The 25592-nt window shown below is 41.8% G+C and overlaps 1 protein-coding gene across 2 annotated transcripts; it reads left to right on the top strand.

Annotated features, from left to right (window-relative positions):
- The first annotated feature begins 1134 nt into the window (after positions 1–1134).
- Positions 1135–22197, top strand: fxr2 (FMR1 autosomal homolog 2). Of its 2 annotated transcripts, none has more exons than XM_050066697.1 (17): positions 1135–1844; positions 5702–5754; positions 6720–6813; positions 8398–8469; positions 9909–10057; positions 10350–10443; positions 10796–10912; positions 11898–12068; positions 12197–12275; positions 13908–14017; positions 14589–14675; positions 17452–17671; positions 17809–17988; positions 18278–18472; positions 18662–18769; positions 18869–18957; positions 19573–22197. In XM_050066697.1, the coding sequence occupies exons 1-17, from the start codon at positions 1794–1796 to the stop codon at positions 19681–19683; spliced, it is 1980 nt and encodes a 659-aa protein (XP_049922654.1). In that variant the 5' UTR covers positions 1135–1793; the 3' UTR covers positions 19684–22197. The 2 variants fall into 2 exon arrangements, with proteins under 2 accessions (XP_049922654.1, XP_049922653.1); XM_050066696.1 differs by having other exon boundaries at positions 13908–14065.
- Positions 22198–25592: the final 3395 nt, after the last annotated feature.

Here is a 25592-nt window from a genome sequence, read left to right as displayed (position 1 = left end):
ATGACAAGTTTCACTATTGGGATTTGATCCATTTAGCCTGATAACATTTCAAAAGTGTAGGAGAGCCATACGATTAAATCACTTTATCCCCATTCAAGTAACAGAGCACTAAATCATTAGTTAGCCATTTGACCAGTTGAAATTAGCCACTTGGTTTGTGTGCCTGGCTATGGGCCACATGGTGCAGAAGTAGTGCCAATCATCCCTGGATCATCCGGATCATTTTAAACACAGCACTTGAACCATTTTGGCTTCATACGCCACTGAGCAACTCTAATAACAATGAACAGGGCCCCACGTTTAACGCTGTATCCAGTCCTCTTATTACAACCATGCTCTCACTCCTAAAGGCACAAAATGGTTTAGTCCACTACACTTGATTGCCTTTAAATGAAGCTAGAACGAAGTGACTGATTGCTTATGCTGCTGGAGCACCGACATACACTATGATGTCTTCCCCAAAAAATGGTAAACCAAGGTTCCAAAAAAGAAAAGAAAGAGAGAAAAAAGCAAACTGACTTTGTAAAAAAAAAATCAAAAGTTGCGAGAAAGACATGGATCAAGAAAGGATGGGTAGGGGGCCCCACAGAGACTTCTTGTGCATACGGCCCACAATTTGGTGCCAAGCCTCTGCTCTTACCTAACTTTGCCTCAACACAGTGCAGCCACTCAAAGTTTTGTGGGTCTAGACAAGATGACGAGATGTGCCAATACGGATATGAAAAAGTAATAATTCAGTGTGTTTGTTCCCCTTTTCAGTCTGAATATGGCTGTTTGGGACATATAATGTAACTTTTGCTTGATTTACGATATGTATAGTAACTTCACTGTAGTGCTGTTTACACAATGGCTGGTGGTCCTCACTCATCAATGAGTGGGCAAAATTAGATATGGAGCCAGTCAATTTGAATACAATTATAAATGACATGGAGTAAAACCAATGGATTGTGTCAGGATGCAACTCTCTAGATTTTATTGGTCACGTTTACGGACCAACCCTTATTTGCTAAACCAATTAAAGAAAGCTAGTGTTGATTGCCGAGGTCTTTGGCCAATCATAATGCTGGGTTCCCTAATGGGCGGGTTTTTGTCATAGAGGGGTGGGGTGTGCGAGGTCATTCAGTCCCTCTCTGATTCACTCTATCGGCGTGTGTTTGTGGGGACGGGTAGTTGGAGTAAGGAGTCGCCGGGCGGCAGTGCATCTCAAACGCTTTTTGGGGAAAGAAACGCCGCTGAAAAATTGCACCGCAAACTGAAGAAACGACCCCCGGTGACGGCTTCTGTGAAATAACTCAACGCAACGACTGCGCCACACGCACAACCAACAAACGCAGCCAGGCTATCACATGCTAGCCAGCTAGCATCCCTCAAAACTGACGGGATCAAGGTGTTGATAGCTAGCCTCCCAGCTAATTATCCAGCAGCTAGCATCCTCCTGCCGTAGCATCATTAGCTTGCTTTTCCTCCTCGCGCAGACTTCACCATTGCTCGTGGCGGTGCCTTTTCAGCTCGCGAGCACCAAACCCCACAATCAAACAAAAACAGAAAACGGAGCTTCCTAACTAGCTGCTGCTGGAAACGGCGTCTGCGTTGCATTAGTTAGTTGACACCATCACACCCATCTCCCCAACCCCTTCACCTCTGCCCCTCTCCCTCCACCCGAAACACTGGAAATCCACAAGCGGCCGGAGAGCGGCGAAGGGCCGGCGAAGCTGGGGGTGGTAACGTTACAGGACTCGCCGGGAGTCGTAACGGCTACAGACAAGCTCAGCCGTGGGGACCTACCGACAAGTATGGACGGGCTGGCCGTGGAAGTTCGCGGCTCGAATGGGGCCTTCTACAAGGTAACCTGGTTACAGTCGTAGTTTCTAGTTGTCCCAGTTAAAAGTTTTGTTTCAGGAAGAGCTGTTGGGTTTTGTTCTCCCGAGCCCAGCCCTAGCTAGCCATTATCTACTCGACTCATGTTAGCATAGGTCCACTTCAGAGAAACAGGGATGGTTTTGCGTTCCATTAGGGTTGGCCATTGTGGGGTGGGTAGCTAGCTCCAGCTAGCTGTTAAGCTAGGCACACTTGTCATCACTATGTATGGCCTATATTTGGTCGTTTTTGAGAATTGTCAATACGAATACAGGCCATTCCTCTGGAGCCAGATTCCCATTGTTTTGATGTGGCTTACAGTATTTCTCATAGCATATTACTTTGTCTTGCACTGTGGGTTACAAGCTTTTAAAACCAAAGCGAGCTGCTAATCAGACAGCTGTTGTGCAGTTTCTGCGTACAAGTATGATGAGAGGCTACATCAAAGCTCACATACTTTATATTTGTTTTGTCCCCTAACCCACGTTCCTGCTACACTACTGAACCTTTAGTCCTATGTTTATTTCTCCGGCAAGGAAGAACGAGAGTCTGAGTTTCTGTTTCATTTCTGCCTAATTATCAGAAGAAAGTGTAGTTTCGGATCCAGACACACGACTTCAATCATTGTTGCTGCTGTGTCACAGCTTGTTTTCAAACATCACAACAAGATGGCAACGCCATGACTCATTTGATTATTAGACAGCTTAAATATCAATGTTTTTGTTAGTCACACATAGAGATTTTAGTCTTGGTGAACGTTGTAGGTTCTGACATAATTTGAGATTTCATTGGATTTTAGTTAACAACCTGATTTAGGAAATACTATCCTGTGGAGACACCCTAATGTTTGGGGAGAGGCAAACAACCCCACTCCTGCTCCTCCTGCTTTCTAGTCTTAACCTTTTGTGACATCTCATATTTTCATTGCTCTCAGTTGAATTTATTTCTCCATGTGTTCGTCTTCTCTTCTCTCTCCTTGGGTGTTCAGATGGTCAACCGACCACATGGTGCTTTAGAGATGAGCCTATATTTACTCTCCTCATGTCGCTTCACCTGTCGTTCTGTTTTACAGGGTGACAGTTTGGCTCTGGCATGAATGAACACTTCCACTCCTCTCTATTACGTCCATTATCTCACAGCTCTCATTTTGTGGATGAGATGGACTCTTTACAGTGGTAGTGAGTGACGTTCTAAATGTCATATTCCAGTAGATATGTTGTCCTTGATGGGAGAGCGTGTGGGCAAAAAACTTTATTACTTTTTTCCCTGTTGTGATTGACACATGAAGTAAAATGATTTTGCTTCTTGGGCGCACTTCATTCACCTTGGTGTCAGTGTGAGTCAGTTAGGTTTTTTTCTTTTTAACTATGAATCAGGATCACATTTATGAACCTGTCAGGGCAATACAGCACCTGTCAGGAAACTGGCACTTTGTCTTTTGTATAGGCTGCATCTTTTGCAGCAGCAAGCACATACCAGGCAAGCTGATAAAAGCCTAAATGAGGATTCAAACAGTTTTGTATTCTGTTAAAAGGTCCAGTGTGTAGGACTTAGGGGGACCTATTGACAGAAATGGTATATAATATTCATAATTATGTTCTCATTAGCGCATAATCACCTCAAATAAGAATTGTTGCATTTTCGTTACCTTAGGATGAGCTGTTTATGTCTACATACAGAGCGGGTCCTCTTACATGGAGTCTGCCATGTTTCTACAGTAGCTCAGAACGGACAAACTAAACAGACGCTCTAGATAGAGCTATTTGTGTTTTTGCGTCAGTCACTGTGTTATCCTACACACGTGGCACACAGGAGAAGTTTCATTTCTGCAACCTCACTGCTAGATGCCACAACAACCTAAGCACTAGACCTTTAATTGTGAGTAACGTTCCACATTAGTTATTTCTTTTTTGGCTGGATGCATCAATAAAGATCTCAGTTTTGACATTTAAATTTTAACATAAGCAGGTTGATCAAATAGAGTAGTGCAGGAATGAGTCCTAAAACCTGGAAATGAGTTAGCTTTTTAGCACTCCTTGTTCCCTCGTCTCAAAGTCGATGTTTTTTTTTTTTTTTAAATTGGTTTTTGGTTAGATGCCTGAAATAAGGTCTGTGATTAACACACATTTAAGAGACTTTAACATTTTGTTCGATGTTATAAAATACGTCAGTAATTTGAAGTTTTAAGCTTTTACTTGTCTTTAAAAAAGACAACTAACTAACACTGCTAAAATGTGGCAAAATGAGACTACAGAACATCATCACGCCGAACACAGCTTTACAGCCTCACTGTGGTGAAGATGTTTAATCATGTGACCATGGTGTAGTAGTGATTGCATTTCCACTTCAAATACCATAAAAGGGGTGTTCATTTGTGAAGATTATTTTGCTGAACAAAACATGCAAGTATCATAAGCTCTTGTTTGCCATAGAGCTTATTTTCTGCAATAATCCAAAATCCAATGGAAAAATCCCATAGGCTTTTTGTTGAGGGAACCAGGGACGCGCTAACTTCCACGCTGTCCTACAGAAAAACTTCATCCCTGCACCACTATGAGTATATCTAAACGTAGTGACTTCGCGAAATATACAACTATCCCATGTAATCCATTTTAAGGTCGCAAATCTGTCTCTTCTGGTCCATGAGGTTTCGCTCACCACATGGACCTGCATGTGGCTGCTGGATGTCATAAGGAAGCTGCCTGTAACCCCTCTCTGCCCCCACCTTCCCACCAGTCATGTTAGAAAGAGGGCATGCCTGCCCCTTGACCTGGTAGTACTTGATGGCAGCAATCCTCTGACATAACATGCAGCTGTCTCCTAACGTGACCTCTGGAAATTGGAGGATGAGCACCTTTTCATCCAGACCTGTTGTCATTGCTGGCTTCTTCCCATGAAGCTAGCCAGCTCTCGTGCCACTAGGATCCTGCAGTGTGAGAGGCAGATGCTAACCATTCATGTAGATGCAGATGTTTTGACTTTTAACTAGGACCATCTCAGAACAGCAGTAGGTGGAGATTGATAGTCAGAGTTGTAGTCAAAGTGGATTACTTTGAGGGTATAAAAATTTGTGTGCCCACACATACATTGCCCCATGATCCAGGCTGAAAGCCTTGCCAGCTTTTGCACTGTAAAGGAAGCACCTTCCCGGCAGGTGAATCCATACCCCCAGTCCGCCCCCCCAGACACTGCCTGACCTCTCTGTCCCATATATGGTAGTGTCACACTGAGACACACCACACACCCACCACTTTCCTCTCGTCTTGTCATTGCTTGGCACTGGGGGTGTTGGTCAAAGCATATGGCATCCTGCGACAGATTTGTGGATGTTCATGATGGACAAGTCACATGTTTAAGTGATCTCTCTCTTGTAGTAGTAGTAGTAGTAGTAGTAGTAGTAGTCTCCAAGCTATAGCAATTATGCATCCATATGGGCTAGGCTAAACAAGTGCCTGCCTTCCCCATACATGTGCCCTCATGAACATGCTTGTAAACCCACAGTGTTTAACTTGCACACAAAGAAGAAGTGTGTGTATTTTAATTCTGTTTGTTTGTGAGTGTGTGGGAGAAATTTCCAGGCTGTGTCTGTGCTGTCAGGAGGAGTCAGCGTTCATCGTCACTTTATCCAGCACAGAATTCACAGCCAGAGAATTGTGTCAGTGATGTGATGTCTTGGCTTCCCAAAGCCCTAGATGCTCTTTTTTCAGCAGCAGTCACAGTATTGGTCTAGCACGGCTTACGAGTCAGCTGCCTGTGTTGTTTACATGCAAAAAAAGTCCCCACCCCTCATCACTGTCTGTCTTGTGCATTCATGGGAATAAAATTCTGTCTGTTTTTCTTCTAGGGTTACATCAAAGATGTCCACGAAGACTCACTCACAATTGTTTTTGAAAACAAGTAAGTTTGCTCTTTCTGTTAATCTCACCGTTGTGCCTGCTTTATGACAAATTGTCCATTTATGGGGAAATGAAGCTTGAACTTAATTGAGAGTTGCAACGACAGCTCCATGCTGGTGCTTTACCCAGGCATTCAAAAGTCTCCTCTTCAGCACCTGTGCTTTGCACGCAGCTGTCCATACACGTCTCTAACATTTTTTTTACCTCCTGCTCTGATCCTTCCTGCCCCTGCCATCCCAATAGCATACTTTCCTATACTCCTAGCTCCACCTACTGTCCCTTTCCACCACCCACCCACCCCCCACCCCCCCAGTCCCTCTTTATCTACTTGGCTCAGAGTGCAGAGCAGGGTGCCCCTAAAAATAGTGACCCAAGGTATGCAGGGTGGGAGGGGTGGCAGTGTGGTGGCCTCTGTCGTTTTTTTGGATAGCTCCCACCCCCCCACTCCTTCTCCTTTTACTTTCTCTGAGCACATGGAGGTGTCGGAGTAGCTGGTTGTATAAGACGTTTAATAAATACACATTATAACACATTATTTGGTCTCGAATGATCGTAATAAGGCATGAAGATTATTTTTAAGATTCAAAATGAGCTTTTTTAGATATCAGTACTGAATGAAGATAGACATTAGCAGGTCATTTACTGAACTTTATGGCACTCCTTATGAGCTATTTTCAAGTTCTTATTTAAAGCAAAAGGACATCATTTCATGAACATAGTCACTCATTGTCCAGACACAGTTCCTCTAACTTCCTCATTAAACTTAACGACCCGTTTTAATTTTTATTTTCATTATGTCTGATAATGTGCTGCACAGCAGTGAGTGGGTAATACGCCCAAGTCTTTGCAATCCCAATATGAGAGGAGGAGAAACAGAGCTGGAGCTGGACTGATTGAACTATGTAACACTATTTGTTACCTGTGGTTGTTGATAAGCTGACAGGCGTTTGTGTCTTCTTGCAATAGCTGGCAGCCAGAGAGACAGTTGCCCTTCAGCGACGTGCGGTTGCCTCCTCCAGCCGACTACCACAAGGATATTGGCGAAGGAGAGGAGGTGGAGGTAAGGCATGCCGCTGTGCGTCTCCTCTGATTCAGCTCATCCACCTGGGATTTCACTAACCTCATGTCTCAAGGCCTCTGTGTCTTTGCACTTCAGCAGAAGGATCATTTCTTTGGCTAGTACTGACTTGGTCTGCAACTAATAATTATTTTCATTGTCAATTAATCTGTTGATTACTTTCTTGATTGATCGATTAGTTGTTCAGATCAGTGTTTCTCAAAGCCCAAGACAGTGTCCTCAAATGTCTTGTTTTGCCCAGAACTCCGAGATATTCAGTTTACTGTCATGGAGGAGTGAAGAAGCTAGAGAATACCCACATATAAGAAGACGGAATCTGAGAATTGCGACTTTTTTTTCTTTTTCTTTTTTAAACATGACTCAAACCGATTAATTGATTATCAAATTAGTTGACACCTAATTGATTAATCGTCGCAGCGCTGGTATTAACTTTTGACTGACATTTCCAGGACTTTTATATGGCGTGTAAATTATGTAAAAATCTAAAATGAAACTATCTACAGTTATACTTTGTTAAGAGAATGTTTGCTCACGGCTTCTTAAAAGCTCTTTAAAATCTGGATTTATATTTACTTTTTGGTACTTTTGGGCTGCAGATTAGAATATGATCAATTATTTTTATATGCATACTGAAAATAAAGAAGTTAAATACATTATTGCAGTTTTGTACAATCAGTTCTTAATTGTAACTATAAAAGTTACACACTCAAGTCTGTGTTTTACAACATCTCATACTGTCTTTGTTATGTCCAACAATTTTACCTCATTTAGCATGTTTTCTCCATATCATATAATGGTAGTTAGTTGTACAGTTGGCATCCTGCATTGAGCCAAGGCCTTGTTCACTGTTGTCATATCTTCCTTTTTACGACAAACCATTCTCAGCCGTAGTAGAATGTATAAATGAACTATTTTAAACTTCCCTCCATCTGGCCAGCATGCAGATCTCCATGCTCATTCTCCAGCAAAAATGGACCAGCTCCTGAGCTGAACTACAGATTTTGCTTCCACATTAGGACACAAAAATTCTAGAAGCGGATTGAGAGAGCTGCTGAAATGTTTTTAGAAACATATTTTAGTGAACTGTTTCTTGTCTTGTGAAAATGGAGACTGAAAAAACTGAGCTCAAATGTTAAAACTAAGCAGTGCTGATCAAGAATGAACCAAGATTATGTTACTGCAGTGCCCATTTCTTGCACTAAATGATTTAAGAAAAAACATTTTAGCTTTCCGTTTTAATTGTAATTCGAGATCATTTTTACCAGTCGGCTGCCATATTGTTTCCTGAGTCAAAATGGACAAGCTCACATCATGTCACCAAACTCGCATCATGTCACCAAGCTCGCATCAAGTCACCAAGCTCGCATCACGTCACCCACCAGTGGGAGCGTTTATTGGTCCATGTAGCACCAATTTCAAAAGTATTTGCATCTTTCTTCTGCATAGACAGTCGCGTTATGAAAAAAGACCATATTTCTAGCAGTGAAATACTTCTTCAGTTTGTGTTATAGCTGTAGTCTTTTTTGTCTTTGACTTGGCTATCATTTACTTTGCATCTCCTTACAGGTTTACTCAAGGGCAAACGAACAGGAGCCTTGTGGCTGGTGGCTGGCCCGGGTCAGAATGATGAAGGGAGAGGTAAGTGGGTCCAAGAACCAAGGAGCATTATCTTAAAAAAAAAAAACGATAAAAAGTGGGTAACAGATAGAAAGAAACAACACTTAATTTCGAAATGATTTCATCATCGGTACTAAAGCAAAAGAGGAAAAACGCACTGAGCAAATCCTCTCTACTTTGGAGATGTGTGTTTTGTCTTTATGGTGTTTTTAAATCCTTTTCCACCCCTGCATGTCTCCATTAATGCAAACCAGACAACAGTAAATAACAAAGAACAACATGGTGCTGTTTTGTTGTCTTGTCATAAACCATGCAGTTGTTGTTTTTTAATCCGGTCTAATTTGCCTAATCTTCACAGTGCCTTGAATACAGTAAAACACCAATGCACTGCAGGAATTATTAGATCCTGTATTTTAGTTCCTGAGGCTTGAAAATTCCTGCAGCTGTTTAGTCAAAAAGGACGAATATTATAAAGAACACGATGCTTTGTAGCGTTGAAAAGATGTAGCGAGGCTAGCTTCCTCAGTATTTAATAATCAGTAATAGAGGTTAGGCTATTATCTTTCACTTTGCCATCAGTGTTTTGTTGCATTGCCAGTAACTGTTTATTGAGCTCTGAGTATGCTGTATGTAGAGTGAATACAGGCCTGTAGTGAGATAAGCACTGCTGGGTAATGAGCTCAAAGAGCCAGTATGTCCTGACATGGTCTGACATTGTACCTTCATATTATATTTCCCATACACCCTGTGCTTTTTCTTCACACTGACTTCTTGTGACAAAATGGATTTTCACCACTGTCAGTCTAGTAGGCACAGTTGGCTTATTTTGACGTATTTTTTGATAATAATCAAGAACCAGAGCTGGCTCTTAGTCACCAGCCTGAGCTGCAGGTTGAATAGTGGGTCAGTGGGATATGGAAAGGACAGCATTGTAGTGGTACTGTGCCAGGGGAGTTGCTGCTGCTGTAGTGCTGTTATTTGGAGCAGTCTGATAAGAGCCTGCAGGAATGTCTAGCACTGACTGATGGCTTTAATTCTGTCCTTCTGAGCATGGAGTGTGCAATGTTCATCTCACTGTCTCATGGTTCCCTTTTTCCTTCTCCCCATTTTTCCATCTTTCTCTGCATCTCACTTTGCTACACTTTTGTTTCATCTTGTGTTTTACAGTGGGAGAGGAGTATATTCTTTCTTCATTAAATAAATGAATGAAGTTATAGAATGAATGCATTTTTGATGTGACTTATAATTTCTTAATTTCAGAGCGGACATCAATGAATTTTTCATTTGAGAGCGGACATAAATAAATTTTTAATTTGACAGCTGATTCAGAATTTTTGCAGTTCTGCTCTTTATATATCTTGTTTTTTTTTTTTTTTCAATTTACATTGAGCTGTCAAACTTGTGTCTGATATTTCTGGCCACATTATTAAAAAGAACCTCTCATCTTGTGTTGTTTTCAGTTCTATGTGATTGAATACGCGGCATGCGATGCCACATACAACGAGATTGTCACAGCAGAACGCATCAGGCCCCTCAACCCCAACAGCCCATCTTCTCGAAACTCCTTCCACAAGGTCCCTATCCCTGTCCCAGAAGACCTGAGGGACATGTGAGTGTCTTTTCTTTGTCAAATTTACATCCTGAAGATAGATTTATTTCAATTAACACCAACAATACAGCAAGTTCAGGATCTGGGCAATGCCAGAGAAATTGCATTAAAAAAAGTAAACAAATTGAGATTTTCTTGGATGTATGGATACATGATTTTACATGTTGAAACACCTTTTTTGAATGTTAAGTTCCTCTCAAGTTGTCTCAGTGAGCAGTGATGTTATAATGGCCCACTGCTGGCAGATGAATAACAAGGCTGACTCTCCCGTGGATTGTTTTCTTATCGACAGCTGTGAAAATGACAACATTCACAAAGACTTCAGGAAAGCTATCGGAGCCAACTGCATCTTCTACAGTGCCCAATCACACGAACTCATTGTGCTGGTAAGTACCCAGACTGCTGGGTTCCACCTTGTGAACAAGTTAATTGGCCTTATTTTATAGTCACAAATGAGGAAATGATATAAAGGAACTGACTCTTACATTAAAATCATGAAGTAGTTTTCTGGGTTTTCTTTAGGTATTGTTTAAATTTGAATCCAAATAATGCTGCATATTGTATATCATAGCTTCCTCTTTCTACCACGTGTAGGTGTTATGGCAAAATTTTTAATCCACATTTTTGACAACTTTGTCAGTTCTTATTAAAGACTCCTCTTCTGTGCTCATATTCACAAGCAGTGACTAAACAATAATTCAGTGAATTGTAACTTATTTCCTTTTTTGTTTTCTTCAGTCTACAAATGAAACCACAGTAAAGCGTGCAACTCTCCTGAGTGACATGCATTTCCGCAGCATCCGTACCAAGCTTATGCTAATGTCCCGCAACGAAGAAGCCACCAAACATCTGGAGGTAATCAGACTATTTTTACATGCGCATGCACACATCCTGTCAAATACACTTTAAGGGATAGTTTGGATCTTTTGAAGTGGGGTTGAATGGGGTACTCATCCATACCTGGTCAGTGTATTACATACAGTAGAGGCCTGTCAGTGCCAACACGGAAGCTAAGCAATGTACTGCTGTGGACAGGGACAGCAGCAAAATGTTGTTAGCCACCTAATGAAATCTGTAACAGTTTAAGTATACGCTATATTGAGAGTCTTTTTACCATTTAACCTGCTGTCATACATACATCCCCTTCCAATGGGGAAGCCATTAACTGTTTCAGTTCCACATCCATGCTCTTGTCAAAGCCACCAAACTCCATTTACAAAGACGGTCATTTTGGCTCGCTGAACACAGGAGCTGCTGGTCTATCTCTGTGTTGGTCAGTTAGTTAGTGTTATTGTGTGACTTGATTTCAAGCTAACCTTTTTAAATGCCAAAGTCAAAAACAAACACAAACAAAACAACTGACCAAAGCAGCGATAGACCTGCGTTTAGGGATGTGAAATCAGTGTTTTTCTCAATGGAATCTGGCGTTGAAGAAAGCGATATATCAGCTTCAGTTGCCTTTCAGAAATGGCTGTCTGATAGCAAGGTAATGTGGTGAAAATATTCTTAATATGGCACTTTAACTGACAATGATGTTTTCTTTTTTGGTGGCTAAAATATGTGTTTTTGCCGATCCCTCCGAAGCAGTACATTGCTTTGCTTCTGTGTCGGTGTTTCTTTCCGCTTCTCCAAACTAGGGGCGTGCTGATTGCTATCTACTGTAGTTAATACACTTACTATGTGTAAGTACCTCATACACCTCACTTCAGGAAATCCAAACTATTCCTTTATTTTGCCTGTACGCGTGTATATTTATCATTGAAAAATTACAGGCCCTAGCCAGCCATTTTTCTGAGTTTACACATTTGCATACAAACCACTTATGTGTTTCCCCTCTCAGACAAGTAAGCAGTTAGCATCTGCATACCAGGAGGAGGTGAGGGTCAGGGAGGACCTGATGGGCCTCGCCATCGGCTCCCATGGTGCCAACATCCAGCAGGCAAGGAAGGTACCTGGTGTCACAGCTATCGAGCTGGAGGAGGAAAGCTGCACATTCAGGATCTACGGAGAGGTATGCTGCTTAATGAGCCTATGTGCCATTAAATGTCCTGGGTATATCAGTTCTTACCCAGTATATGGAAAGATATGCTGAAGATATGCTGCAGTGTAATTTGGTCTAATGTTTGTGTTGTGTTGCAGACTCCAGAGGCAGTAAAGCAGGCTAGAGAGTATCTTGAGTTCAAAGAAGACTACTTTCAGGTACCCAGGAACCTTGTAGGTGAGTGAGCTACATTCTTGAGGGAGTTCATTTTGTTGGTGACGGCAACATACCACTTCACATACTCCTGTCAGGGATACGCCGTTGGCCGCACAACATTATCAGCTTATATTTGCCTTGTTGACTGCCATTGGCATATCGGCAAACAAGAAGACTTTTTTCTGTTGTGTCACTTCAATTTTGCACAGGCTAAGACGCAGGGCTGAAGACTAACAATGTACGATCATTTTGGGGACAATAGAAAAGGTGTTTGTGGCAAACAGATTTTTTCCGCGGGACTCCTTCGGAATGAAAGGGCGCAGTAAACTCACTACCGTCAGGTCCGGGGACGTGCAGCTTGTTTCCATACATTGTGAACAACAAATCCATGTTGCATAAGCAGTAGGGTTTGGCCGGTGTCAACAATTTTCAAACCAGCTTGATATTAAGAGCCAGACTGAACTGGTATACAGAATTTTACCATGAGGTGTCACACTTGACTCAACAGCTGCGTCCAAGTGGAACATAATGACACTGTGACCATCGGAATATCATGTTGCATCAGGTAACATTGGCGCTTTCTGTCCACAATGAATCTATTAAATATGCACTTATGTTACGTCACGTAAACAAACCACATAGCCATAAGCTTTGCATTCAAAGTCACACCGGAGACATAACCACTTAAAAGATGGGTGAGTAGCCTACCTGCTATTTGCCTTTGTTTGTACTTTTTCAACCAAAAAGACATTTCACAGCACAACTTTCTTGTAAGCAAACAAAATGTGCACCACTTTTCCCACCTTCCACCTCTACTAAAATTTGATCTCCTTCATGTTGCCATGCTCAGTTCCCAGCCTAGCAGACACCAGTGGCCCCGTTAGTCCGTTCATAAAAATAAACACGTCTATCAGGTTGTCATATTGCTTATTACTAATGCAATGCCTGTTAGATATAGCGACGTGATGCCGGTTCAGCAGGTTTACATTAAAACAAACCAGTTTAAGCTCGTGCACTGGACAGGACTGGCAAAATGGATATCGACCCAACTCTAATCAGCAGGAGGAGAAGTAGTTAACGCTGACTGGTAATAGCTGGTGGCCGCAACTAACAGTTTAAGGAGGTTGCTTTGAGTTACATTATGAGGCATTCAAGTGCTGTTCAGTGAAAACTAATATTGGGCAAAGGTAAATTATTACCTTATCAAGATGGGTTCAAACGTAATCTTGTAAAATTTAGTTTTACCAACAAAGTTGAATGTTTTTACAGCAGTATAAAATATTATATTGAATATATATTACAGAGGGAACTATGATTATGTATAGTAAAAGGGCTTTTGAAATAGCTAATTTTTGTTTGTTTTTTCTAAGATGTTTTTCATTTAAAGAAAGATTATATTCAAGATAATTTCATAAATGTGCATGATTGAGTTTTGTGCTCATTCAGAAATAGTGTAATGAAGGGCTGAGTGACTTTAACGTAGTTCACATTGGCCTTGGCTATTAGCCAGTAGTTAGTTTTAAACATAGGTATCAGCCCAGAATTTCACAATCGGTACATCCCTAACTCCCATCACTACACATACACACTCTGATATTATCATCATGTTCTTTAAACTTTTTTTTTTTTTGGTCTTCTTTCTCTTTTGCACAGGCAAAGTCATTGGCAAGAACGGCAAAGTCATCCAGGAGATTGTGGACAAGTCGGGCGTGGTCCGTGTCAGGATTGAGGGAGACAACGACAAAAAGCTTCCCCGGGAGGAGGTAGGCAGGCAGGGGGCAGGCAGGGACGACACTGCCAGCAGCAAAGAGGTGAATTGACCGTTCGGCTGGCCTCCCAGTCCCCTATAAACTCCCCCCCCCCCGCCACACCCCACACCCACCCCCTCCGCTCTCCAAAAAGCAAAGCTTATTAACTGCAGCAGAGTGTAGAAGTCCCTTGTGCTGTCTGCTGCTTTGACACTGTTCCATTCTGCCGCTTTGTCTCTTTGTTTTGTCACTAGCACTTATGTTTTCATTGCTTTCAATACACACAGCCCACTGCGCAGCATATGTCAGTTATGTTGGCCGTGTGTGGGAACTTAGCTGTCTGTCGTCTCTGCTGGGTTGATATGTTTCTGTTGCTTTATGTGATTTTTAAGCATATTAATCGTTCCAGAGTTGGTCTGTAATTCACCACATAATATGATATTTCCGAGTTAGGTCTAAACTGTTTCCTAGTCAGTAATATCTCCCCAGTAATGGGGCTCAGCCTTTGAAGTCATGATTATCTGTTTTGTTTTTTGTTTTTTAAAAACACTCTACTCTTCATCTCCCCGTCTCTGTATTTTACCAGGGCATGGTTCCCTTTGTGTTCGTGGGAACTAAAGAGAACATCAGCAATGCTCAGGCTCTGTTGGAGTACCACGTGTCCTATCTCCAGGTAAGTTGATCCTCCCATGTTCACCATTAGATGGCGGCACTAGCCTTTTCTCTGTTCCTGTCACTCAAAACACATCAGATAAAAGTGAACTGCATGCTTGCAGCCATTTTTACCTTGACTCCATAAATGTGTTTCTGCTCTGGCTACTTAGTCAAGGAAACATGTTTCTTAGAAGCACAAGTCCTTTAGGTGACATGTTGGGTAAGGACAGGACAGGGTGCTGTTGGGAAATATGGGCGTATGTGCAGGGTCATTTCATATCGGTCACCTGTTTCCCTCCCGCCCAGTGCCACAAGAGGAAAGCTGCTGATCCCACCTCGTTTTGCCCTTACCTCATGTGCTTTTATAAATAGCTCCTCTCTCTGGGATGGGGTGAAGGGTACGCAGGAGTTTAGATTACCAGCTATCTGGACCCTCAGCTTCCAAAAATAATACCAATCCCCCCCTCCCCACCTGCCCTGCCTCACTTCCTTCACGTCTCCCTTGAGGGTTCAGCTGTCGTTGGTGGAGGCAGCTGTCACACTGTGAAGTGAGACCCCCAACTCCAAATCAGCCACTACTAAACCACCACTGAAACTGCTGTCATTGCACTGCTGCCATTAGACGCCAATGCCCACCCCTCTCATATGGCTTTGCTGAAAAATTTCCAAATTCTGATACTGCCAAAAGATAATCGTAGTATTTAAAAGATGTTAAGTGTCAGCAAACATGATACACTTTTACCTTTAACTTTATCCTAGTTATGACTTTGTTTGTTAGAGCAGTGTAATTGAGAGCATTGGTTGTCACATGGGTGGAATTGAGGTCCAGGGGATCCACAGCAAAATGATATTATGTAGCCTGAAACCTGTGATAATGACTGTTCATTGTTTGTGTCCCTTGCCAACAACTTCTTTTCCCATCTTTAGGGTTCCTGAGATAAATCTTAGCAACCACGTGGGCTAATCTGTCTAATCAGTTTTTGCATCTGTGAATCAAAGGGGCTGAAAACATCTGAGCCAGCAAACACTCTGTGAAGCTCTTTCAGCTTTCCTTATACTACACAATGTGGTGCTCATTTTGTTTCTGTCCAAAGAGATTTAAAAAGTGAGGGGGCAGTTTCCATCTACACAGTGTGCTTTCACATCAAATATGTCATTTAAGGCACATTTAGAAAATTTTAGCTGTTCTCTGCCAATTAGAAAATACTGTCTTCTCCTAACCTGGATCCCTACAGGCTAATGCTTTCACTCAATTATTCAGCCATAAAACAAAAATTTGTAGGTGTTTCAGCAGAAGTGGATGTTCTGTCAAAGTGGTTATGTTCAGGGTTTTTGGGGGGAGGTTGAATTTGCCCACAGTCTTTTGTTGGAACACTGAACTTTACGCATTACTGCCACTTAGTGGTCGAGTGATAGACTTAATAACAAGCACAAGGCCCACAGCAGATGTTTTAAGAGCATGGCTTGGTCCCAGCTCAATACGGCAGAATTTGTGTGCAGTGTTTTATAGGCAGAACAAAGATGTCTGGTCATAGTCAACCAAATAGAAATTTGGCAACAAAATCTGTTATTGCTGTGAGTAGAAAACACTGGAATACTGCAGTTGACTTTTTGCAAATTTAATTGTAATTCTTTCAACCATGCTTAATAATCTGAAATCTACATTTTTTTTTTATTATTATCCTTGTTTGATTGCATTACGTCATTGCAATCCTGTTTTGTCCCCACATGTGAATCACCAGATTTAAATTGCAGCATGCGTGCTTTGTTTCTAGTTAAACCTGATAATGCCTGTTGGCCAGATGATCTGCATACAATGGTAGCTCTTTTTGGGCACGCTGCATTATTTGGACAAATGAGGCCCAGGTCACCTTGTCACGTCTCTGTGCTGGAGAAGATACAATATATCCTACGTGGTAATAACAGAAATTTGTGGTGGGTGATATATCAGTTATACTCGCTGCTTACAATACGTGAGACATTTACTATACAGTGGCAACTTGTTCTATGTAGGATGTTTAAAATGACTATATTGCAAACATTGAGTACCAATTGTCATGTATTTTTTTTAAAGACACCAGCATGAGGCTTAATTTGGCATTTTGTTGTATAGTGTGTGAGCTGGCGAGGTGTGTGTTTTTTTTATCTGCAGGGCTGCAGACCAGGACTATTAAGTCACATTTTGCAACCATGAAGCAACAGTGGGAATTGGAATTGGAGTTGGAAATATTACAAGTATATGAACTGGAGAGCTGTTAGTTTGTTTCCCACTCACAGTGATTAAATCGTCATGTTTTAACGGCAACGGTGTAACCGTTTAACTTTCTGCTAACTGCGAACATCTAACTGTTGATCGGGAGCTTCAAGTTCACGGCACTTTAATTTAACAGTACCTTATTTAACTTTATTATAACAATAGTTTATTTAGTAGTTCAGTATTTTAGTAGTCTATAATAGTTTAAAGAAGATTTCAAAATATCAAAATATATATCATGAATTGTGATATATACAAAAAATATTGCAATATTATTCATATATCGGCCCTAGCAGAAATTTAACAAGGTATTGGTGCCATAAATGACTCACTTTGATAACTATTACGTTTTTAAGACGGTTTATATAGTTGAAAGTGTTTGTCTGCACTATTATTTTCCAGCCAAGGTCAAGGTGTACAGTCGAATAGGCTGCAGGGAAGGAGGAGGATTTCATTGAAACATTTTAATAAACCTTGTGCTGTCGAACAGGCTATGAAGCACATACTTAAAAAAAATTGTTTTATTGTCCCTGTCCTTTAGGAAGTGGAACAGCTGCGCCTTGAGCGTCTCCAGATTGACGAGCAGCTCCGTCAGATCGGGGTGGGGTACCGCGCACCTCCTAGCCGAACTGGGGGCCCCGGTGTTGAACGGGAGAAAGGGTACTTGACAGATGAGAGCAGCAACTCACTCCACACCTCTCGCACCTATGGAGGCCGCGGCAGAGGGCGTCGGGCCTCCAACAGCCAGTACTCTGGATATGGTGAGAATGAAGGATCTGAGAAATGATTTCAGTTGAACACGTTTGAGAGTAATATAGAGAATAGAAAACAGTCCTGTCATTTAAAAAGTTGTGAACTTATGTTTGATTTTTCCATTGTTTGTTTCTGCTCAATCCAGGCACAAACTCTGAATTGTCTAATGCTTCTGAGTCAGAGGACGTTGCTGAACGAGACCAGCGGCCCCGTGGCATAGGCGGCGACGAGAGAGGTTCCCGACGGGGTGGCAGGGGCCGAGGCTCTAACTCGGGCAGAGGCCGTGGAGGGCCTGGTTCCAAGCCTTCCAACTCCATCAGTTCAGGTAGTTAAAGCCCATGTTCAGGTTACCAACAAATGAGGGCCATACATTTCAACATTGAGTCTCATCTGATCGTACAATAATAAGATGAGAAATAGGGCCTAGACTATGGGTTCGTGAAATAGGATCTAGACTATGGGTTCTCCTAGGTGGGTCTTGAAGTCTCAATTGTCTTTACAGTTAAAGTTGGCCATTGAAGGGTATTCACAGCATGATTTTTTTATAAAGCAATCTTGATTAAATGAAAATGGGAGAGTGTAGATGCTATGCTAATTTTCGGTTCTATATCTAGTGCTGAGGGACCCAGACAGTAACCCATACTCGCTGCTGGAGGGCGAAGGAGAGCTGGCTGATGCAGACATCAGTGAAGGCATGGGAGGAGATCGCCGCAGACGCTCCCGACGTCGCCGCAACGACCAGGAGCCCAGCGTGATGGACGCCGCTGCAGAGTCAGACGGCCAGGCCGGCCCCAGCGAGAACGGACTGGGTGAGAACTTAAGTCTCGTATCTCATCTGTGTTGCCTTATCATCTAAGAAATTAGAAATGTTTTCCAGGGCCAAAGACGGAATTATTAATCTCTGAAATGAAAACCATCATGCTTGCTGATATAAGCAGAAATTATTATCTGTGACATTATCAGAAGTATTTACCTGTATATTCTTAATTAATTGTTAGACGAAGAAGCACGACCTCAGCGCCGCAACCGAAGCCGCCGCCGCCGTAACCGTGGCAACCGCCCAGAGGGAGGTTCAGCCAGCCGTGACAGACAGCAAGGTGACAGTGGTGAGTCACCATGTTTTACTAGTTAACATTTTCCTCCTTAGATGAACAGGATATTCTGTATCAGTAACTGTTCTAGCTAACAGATTAAAATGTTTCCAGTGACTGTTGCTGACTACATATCCCGCGCTGAGTCCCAGAGCAGACAGAACCTGCCCCAGAAGGAAAACCATGCTGGCCCTGAGCCCAAGGTACAGGCAGAAATACACACATTGAGCCAAAAAAAGCGTTTCAACCCAAAGTTAGACCTTTAGTCCCAGGAACAACTTTTCAAGGAACTAAAGGGTGTTATCAGACCAAGTTTATCTGTGTTTCCACCACAGTTGAAACACTCGTGAAAATTAGGCAAATTAGTCTGTTGACATGATAGGACAAGGGCTGCTGGAGGTCGCAGGGGTGAACACATTGCAGCCTGTAGCTCAGTATGCCTGCATCTGAATACATTTTGAAATAACACATAAAAAATTGGATTTACTTGTTATGTTTCCTTGTTTTATGAATGAAGCGATACACGAGTTGAAGCAGCAGCGATGTGTGTGTTTAATCGATTAGCAAAGGTGTCTCTGTAAACCCCACCACAAAAGTTACTCTACTTGTAGGAAGTACTACCCACCGACGGACTTTTTGGGGGGTAAAAAATGTCCCCAGAATTTAATTTAGACCCTGGTCCCTGTGGTTGAAATGTAATTAGTTCCTTAAAAGGTTCCTAGTTCCTGGGGAAATTTTCTGTGGTTGAAAAGGGGCTGTAGTATTGTAAATCAGTTTATTGGTCCATTCTCACTTTTTCCCACCTTTCGTCCCTACAGGAGAACGGGACCAGTGCCACGAAGGATGAGCGAACACCCTCCAAGGGTTCCCCCAACAAAGGCATGAGCTCGGCCAGCGAGACCCTGACCTTGGTCAACGGGGTCTCGTAAAGAGACGGCCTTGCCCCTCGCGAACCCAAGTCTAGAGCAAGACTCCATGGCAAACTCTGTCCCTGCTTGCATTAACTTAAACCTTAAACAGATGAGTGAAAAGTACCTGACAAAATACCTGAATTCATACTATGAGAGTGAAAAAGTACAAAAAAACGACAAACGCATCTACTTAAAAACACACGTTAACGGTGTATGCTATCCTATCTATCAGTACTTAGTGCTTATTTAAAAAAACAACTAGCTTGCCAAAAAAGAGCTGGTGGATATGACTTGATTTTTAAAAATACTGAAATACAAGAAACAGGACGAGACTTTTTTGTTTTGTTTTTGAAACGGTTGTCTTTATTTGTGTCTTTTTTTTTTTTTTTTTTGTTCTGTTAATTTTGTTCATTGTTTATCACTGGTTTGGACTTGGCGGTCGCTCTCTCAACCAAAACAGACGCGTCTCTTCACAGTGTTAAAGTACAGACTAGAGAGATGTAAGCTGTAGGGAGTGGCGTACGAGCAGACAGTCCAATAGCTTATGTGACGCGATGTTCGCACACTGAACCTGGGAGCGGAGACAGACAGATTGGAATATTGATAGACATTGTGCCTTGAATTTGAAAAAAAATATATAATAAAAAAAACTTCAGTTTTTCCATTAAGTTTGTTTTTGTTTCCCAAGAGGAAAAAAAGAGGGAGATGTGTTCTTCCAGGTTTTTTTTTTTTCGGTTCCAAGAAGAGAAAAGACCTGTGAGGGAGTGATGAGTGAAAAGAGGATACAGAAAAGGAGGGAGTGGCTGGCCAACGCGAGGAAAAACAAGTCTGGTGCCAAACACGAAATTCAAGGCGCTTGTCCTCATTCCGAGTAGAATGGACAGCGTTGGGGTCAGTGCGTGCGTGCGTGCGTGTACGTACGTGTGTGTTTGTGTGTGCACAGTTGAGATATTTGGCAACCACAAAACTAAACTGGGAGGGGTGATGTAAGGAAACGTATGCAGCCCTGGGCGGGTCGCACGGTAAGGCATCTCTATTTATCAACAGGCCTGAGGGGTGTCTTCCTCCTCTTACCTGTTTTGGGTCTTTTGAGGGTCCAGGGTGGCTCCCACACAGCCTTCTAAACAGGACAGGCTGAGACCAGACAGACGGCAGACTTGAACTCTAGATTTAGACTTAAAGAGAACTATACCGTGCCTCTTTTCTCTGTGTCGGAGGGGGCGGCGGTGCTAGCTTCCAGCCACACTAGTGTCTTGACAAAAAAAAACCACTGCAGCGCACAGCTCCGGATGCACACGAGGGCGACCACCTTTCTGGGACAGGTGCTGCTAGTGGGGGAGGGGGCCCGGAAACTGCGGACTTGTGGGATTGGGACAGCTTCAAATGACATGAGAGCCACATGACACACAGGCCCACACTTACAGGATACATACAACAGGCATACACACCAGGTGCGTGTAAGTCGTGGTCGCCCGCACAGCGCGAAGCAGGACTGCAACAGAAAACTGAACAAAACAAGCGAGGTGTCAGTCTTGTACCTGGCAGTTTGGGTTGGCAAATGGAGTAAGAGAGGGACTCGAAAAACCTCAGTGGCTCTCTGCTCATGTTGTTACTGTTGTCTTGGTTACCGCTCTCAAGTTTTTTTTGTTGCTATTTCCACATCTTAGAAAATATGAAATAAAAAATTGAAGTGAAATCAACCTCTTCTCTGGAGACGAACTTTGATTTCTCTGTCTTGTGAGTTTGCAGTCTATTTTTCTAACTTGCATGGCATTTAGTTAACGAGTAAGTAGGTGGTGCCTGTCCTGTGCATGAGGAAAGGGTGTTATTAATCTGACTTACAAAGCCATTGTTTCATTCACTAGAATTGCTGCTAATGTACACATTGAATGTCCAACTAACTGTAGAAACTCGACCTTGAAGAGAAAGAAACTATTTGTGACTTCAAAAAACATTACCCCCTCCCCTTCCCCCTCCCGCTCATCTGCCCAAGTTTCTATTGGTAGATACGAGTCAGGAAGGGACCCATTCAAGATTCAGAGTCTCACAAAAGTATTCAATTTACCAGGGCAACATTGTGCATGACAAGCAAGCGTCCACATGACCAAAGGTTTTGAGAGACAGATGAATGGGAGCGCGGTTGAGATGACCCAGATGCTGCTGTCATACATTTCTGCTCACCTGTATGTTGTGTTTTTAAAAGAATGAACGAGCACTTGAGTATTTGTACCTTGGTTTCAGTTGCATGTGTGCGAGTGGAGGACGAAGCCCTATCTGGTATGTTTGTGTTTACCTTTATACCTCATTGTGTGAGTACTGTATATCCTCATGTATCTGTAGCCCTCACGTCCTGTTGAAAGACTGCTGGCTGCTCTCTGTGTGCGTGCGGTGTGTGTGTGTGTATGTGTGTATGTGTGTGTGTGTCTGTGTGGATGCCGGTTGTACAGACGACTCCTCACTCTGTCAGATTTTGTCTCTGGTTTTCTCACTCATGTTCTGATGGCAATAAAGGACTTTTCATTGTTTGGTATACATCTTTTCTGAACAGTTTGTTCTTTTATTATAGGCCCAAACTTGACATAGCAGGGTTAATATAACTGATGGACTCACAAATATATATTATACTGTACTGACTTAAAGGGACAGCAAATTTTTCCTGTTCCCTGTAGTCCTATTTATTAATGTGGATTTTTATGGTGTGAGTTGCTGAATGTTGGAGATATCCACCATAGAGATGTCTGCCTTCTCTCCAATATAATGGAGACCAAACAATCCACATTTTAAAAACTCAACAGCAGTGTCTCCAGAAATCATGATCTAGTTACACAAGATAATTCACAGGCCTTGTTGTAAGTTTCACATAGGAACTATTGTCTTTCTACTGAACCACACATGGCAGCTGTATCGCCGTGCAGAAGAAAGCATGTGTCTACTGCTAGCTCACCTAGCTCCACTGAGCTAGCTAACGTTACAGCTCAGCTGAGAAGGCAACATGTTCTTACTTCCAATTTGCCACATATCACTACTTGGTCAGTGGACTTTGATGTCTTCATATGATGCGCAAGATATCCTGGATGCGTCTGTTGCAATCGTTCAGAGACGCCATGTCAATGCACGACTGTTGCATTGCATGCATTGTGTCTTTTCAAAGTACACTCCTGTTTTCACAGGAAATATGCAGTTTCTGCCTGTTCGATGGATACAGCCTTTTCAAAATAAACTTGCAATGTCAGTAAAACACCTCATATTTTTATTTTATTACTTGTGCAACAAAAGCACGTGGTTAGGTTAAAAAAAATCATGGTCTGGCTATACATTTTGGACCTGGCTGACTTTCCAGTTCCTTAAATTCTGTTGTTGTATGGCAGTGTTTCAAACTGATGCCATCTCAAGGCGTATCATAATGCTGCGAAAGGGTGCCTTTTTTGTCTGTATCTGATGCTAAAATCACTGACCAAGTGCCTGTATTTGACGACTTCCGAATGAGAACGGGTTGGATGCCATTAATGTTTACATGTCGTGCTGTCATGAGCATGAGTTGTAGATCAATAGCTGGACCACTATCTTAGAAAATGGATGATTGTGATGTTTTACGGAGGCGTCTGGAATATATTTCATTCGAAGAAAAAGATATGGGTGAAAATTAATTCTGCAGTTACTGAAAAGGTCCTAATAAAAGACCATAAACAAATGCTTTTTATATGAAAATGCTCAATTTATTGTATTAAGGCTACCATCCATTCGAGCATACTCAAAAAGTTGTTGAGCCAAGCGCACCCAAGGAGGCTAAAAAGGTTGAACCCAAAGGACACCTGAGCATATGTATTCCTTTATTCCCTAGCATTCTCTTCTGTAGCCTTTCAACATAGCAGCTTTATTTACATTGAGCATTTGTCTTACCCCATAGCTCCTGTGTGGTCAAAGACCGTGTCCTGGCCTTCACTTAACAGCCTTGATATTACCTAGCTTCTTAGTGCTAGATGAGCTAGCAGTAGACGCATGCTTCCTTCAGCGTGGTGATGTGGTTGGTGGATATATATTTTGGTAGAAAGAAAATAGTTCCTACATGTAACTGCTCACAACAAGGTCTGTGAATTATCTTGAGTAATCAGGTCGTGATTGCTGGAAAGAGACGTGCCGTAGGGTTTTCCAAATATATGTTTTGGTGCTTTGAGCACCATAAGCCGAGTGTTACTGTATGTAGTTCCATTATATTGGAGAGAAAGCAGACATCTCTCCAGCTGATATCTCCAAAACTTGGCAACTCACACCAGAACCATCTAGATCGATAAGTAGCACCACAGGTAAAAGGAAAATGTATTTTTGATTTTGGGGCGAACTGTCCCTTAAAGCAATTCAAAATTACTTAGTTGCAAAAAACAAATGGAAATCACTAGTTTTATATATGTCTCAAGGTATATTAAGTGATCTTAACTTTGAGTTCATGGAAGCATGAGCAAAGTTTAGCTACTGTAAACACATTGTAGTCTTGTATAGTGACTGAGCAGGTATTTACAGAATCATGGTTTTTGTTTGAGTGTTTCTGGACCCCACCGGAACACTGCATGTGGTGTATCTTCCCCTCTTTAGTAGATGTATCAGAGGTTTGGACTTGACTCACATGACCTGAGCTACAAATGATGACTTTAGACTCAACTTGACAAATTCAAAATAGACTTGCAACTCGACTTGGGCTTTAACATCAGTGACTTATGACTTCACTTGAACTTGAGCTTTTTGACTAGAAAAAACAACTATAAAAAAGTGTACCAAGAATCAGTTCATTTCCAAATTCAACTAACATTAAGGCTATTTATTCCCAGCAAGTCATCACTAAATTCCCCAGATGATCCACTTTCCTTGAACCAGTCAGACAGCATCCAGTCAAGTTACAGGAGAGAACCATAAGAACTAATGTTACATCACATGTGCCAGTTGGAAGAAATGATACCAAAAATAAAGTTTGTTTCTTACAAAAACTATGCAGTGGTTGACAAAAAAATAAAAAGAAAAAAATTGCAGTATGCAGAATATGCAGGTCAACTACCAACAAACTTGTTTTAACAAATAAACACATTTTAAACTGACTTAGGACTCGAAACTCTCAAGTTACAGACTTAGGACTTGACTCGGGACTTGCCAGTCTTGACTTAGGACCTTAGTCCCACCTCTGAAATGTATCAACCTGTAAATGATAATCAGAAGTAAAGCACATGTAGTCTACAGTACCTACCTTCAGAAGTATCTGCTCCCTTTCAGACTTTGTTTGATTGTTTTTTTTACAAAATGTAATTATATTTTTGACACTCAATAACAGAAAAAACTTAAATGCCAGAGAAAAATATTAACTTCTTTCTAAACCAAAACCAATAAAGAAAAATCCGTAATAAATCTGTGGTAAAATAAACCTATCAGGAGCATGATATTAGAATGCAATAGGAGAAGAGCTGTAGTAAGAGAGTCCAAAAAGAGGACTGCGAGAACTGACAACTCACCAGCAGCTTAATGGCAGCATGGCATGCTAATTGTCACTGTTAAATAAAAGCCACAAAACATCTGGTGGGAGTCGGACAACAGCTGGAATATTTCGCAGCATGGTGAAACTTTAAGAAACCTTATTTAAAATAATCATACACTATTCGCCCTTACTTTTTTTTGTAGAAAATTCCTGTGGAGCTGGATATGAACTTGTTTGCTTGGACTCACAAAGGGATGTAGCCTCTTTCTGGCATACTTTTTAATTTAGCTTTTTAGAGAATACATTGATTACATCCCTGACTGTTTATATGTAACCGATGTCTACATGAATCTGGTTCGCTTAATTCTGTCTCATGTCCAAGACGCAGAACAATTAAGAAGTCACCAGGTGAGATGATTTTAAGCATTATTTATTTACTTAATGTACCTGTATTTTATTCACTCTTAGA

This window comes from Epinephelus moara, chromosome 17 (assembly GCF_006386435.1).
Source record: "Epinephelus moara isolate mb chromosome 17, YSFRI_EMoa_1.0, whole genome shotgun sequence".
Classification (NCBI taxonomy): Eukaryota; Metazoa; Chordata; class Actinopteri; order Perciformes; family Serranidae; genus Epinephelus; species Epinephelus moara.
The sequence above is the reverse complement of the archived record's forward strand: the minus strand, read 5'-3'. Positions and strand labels throughout refer to the sequence as shown.

Excerpts from the sequence above, each read along its gene's own strand:
- fxr2 (XM_050066696.1), top strand. The coding sequence starts at position 1,794 with ATGGACGGGCTGGCCGTGGAAGTTCGCGGCTCGAATGGGGCCTTCTAC. Across the intron at positions 10,913-11,897 it reads AAGCCACCAAACATCTGGAG|ACAAGTAAGCAGTTAGCATC; the intron begins GTAATCAGACTA and ends TTCCCCTCTCAG. Across the intron at positions 12,276-13,907 it reads GGTACCCAGGAACCTTGTAG|GCAAAGTCATTGGCAAGAAC; the intron begins GTGAGTGAGCTA and ends TCTTTTGCACAG.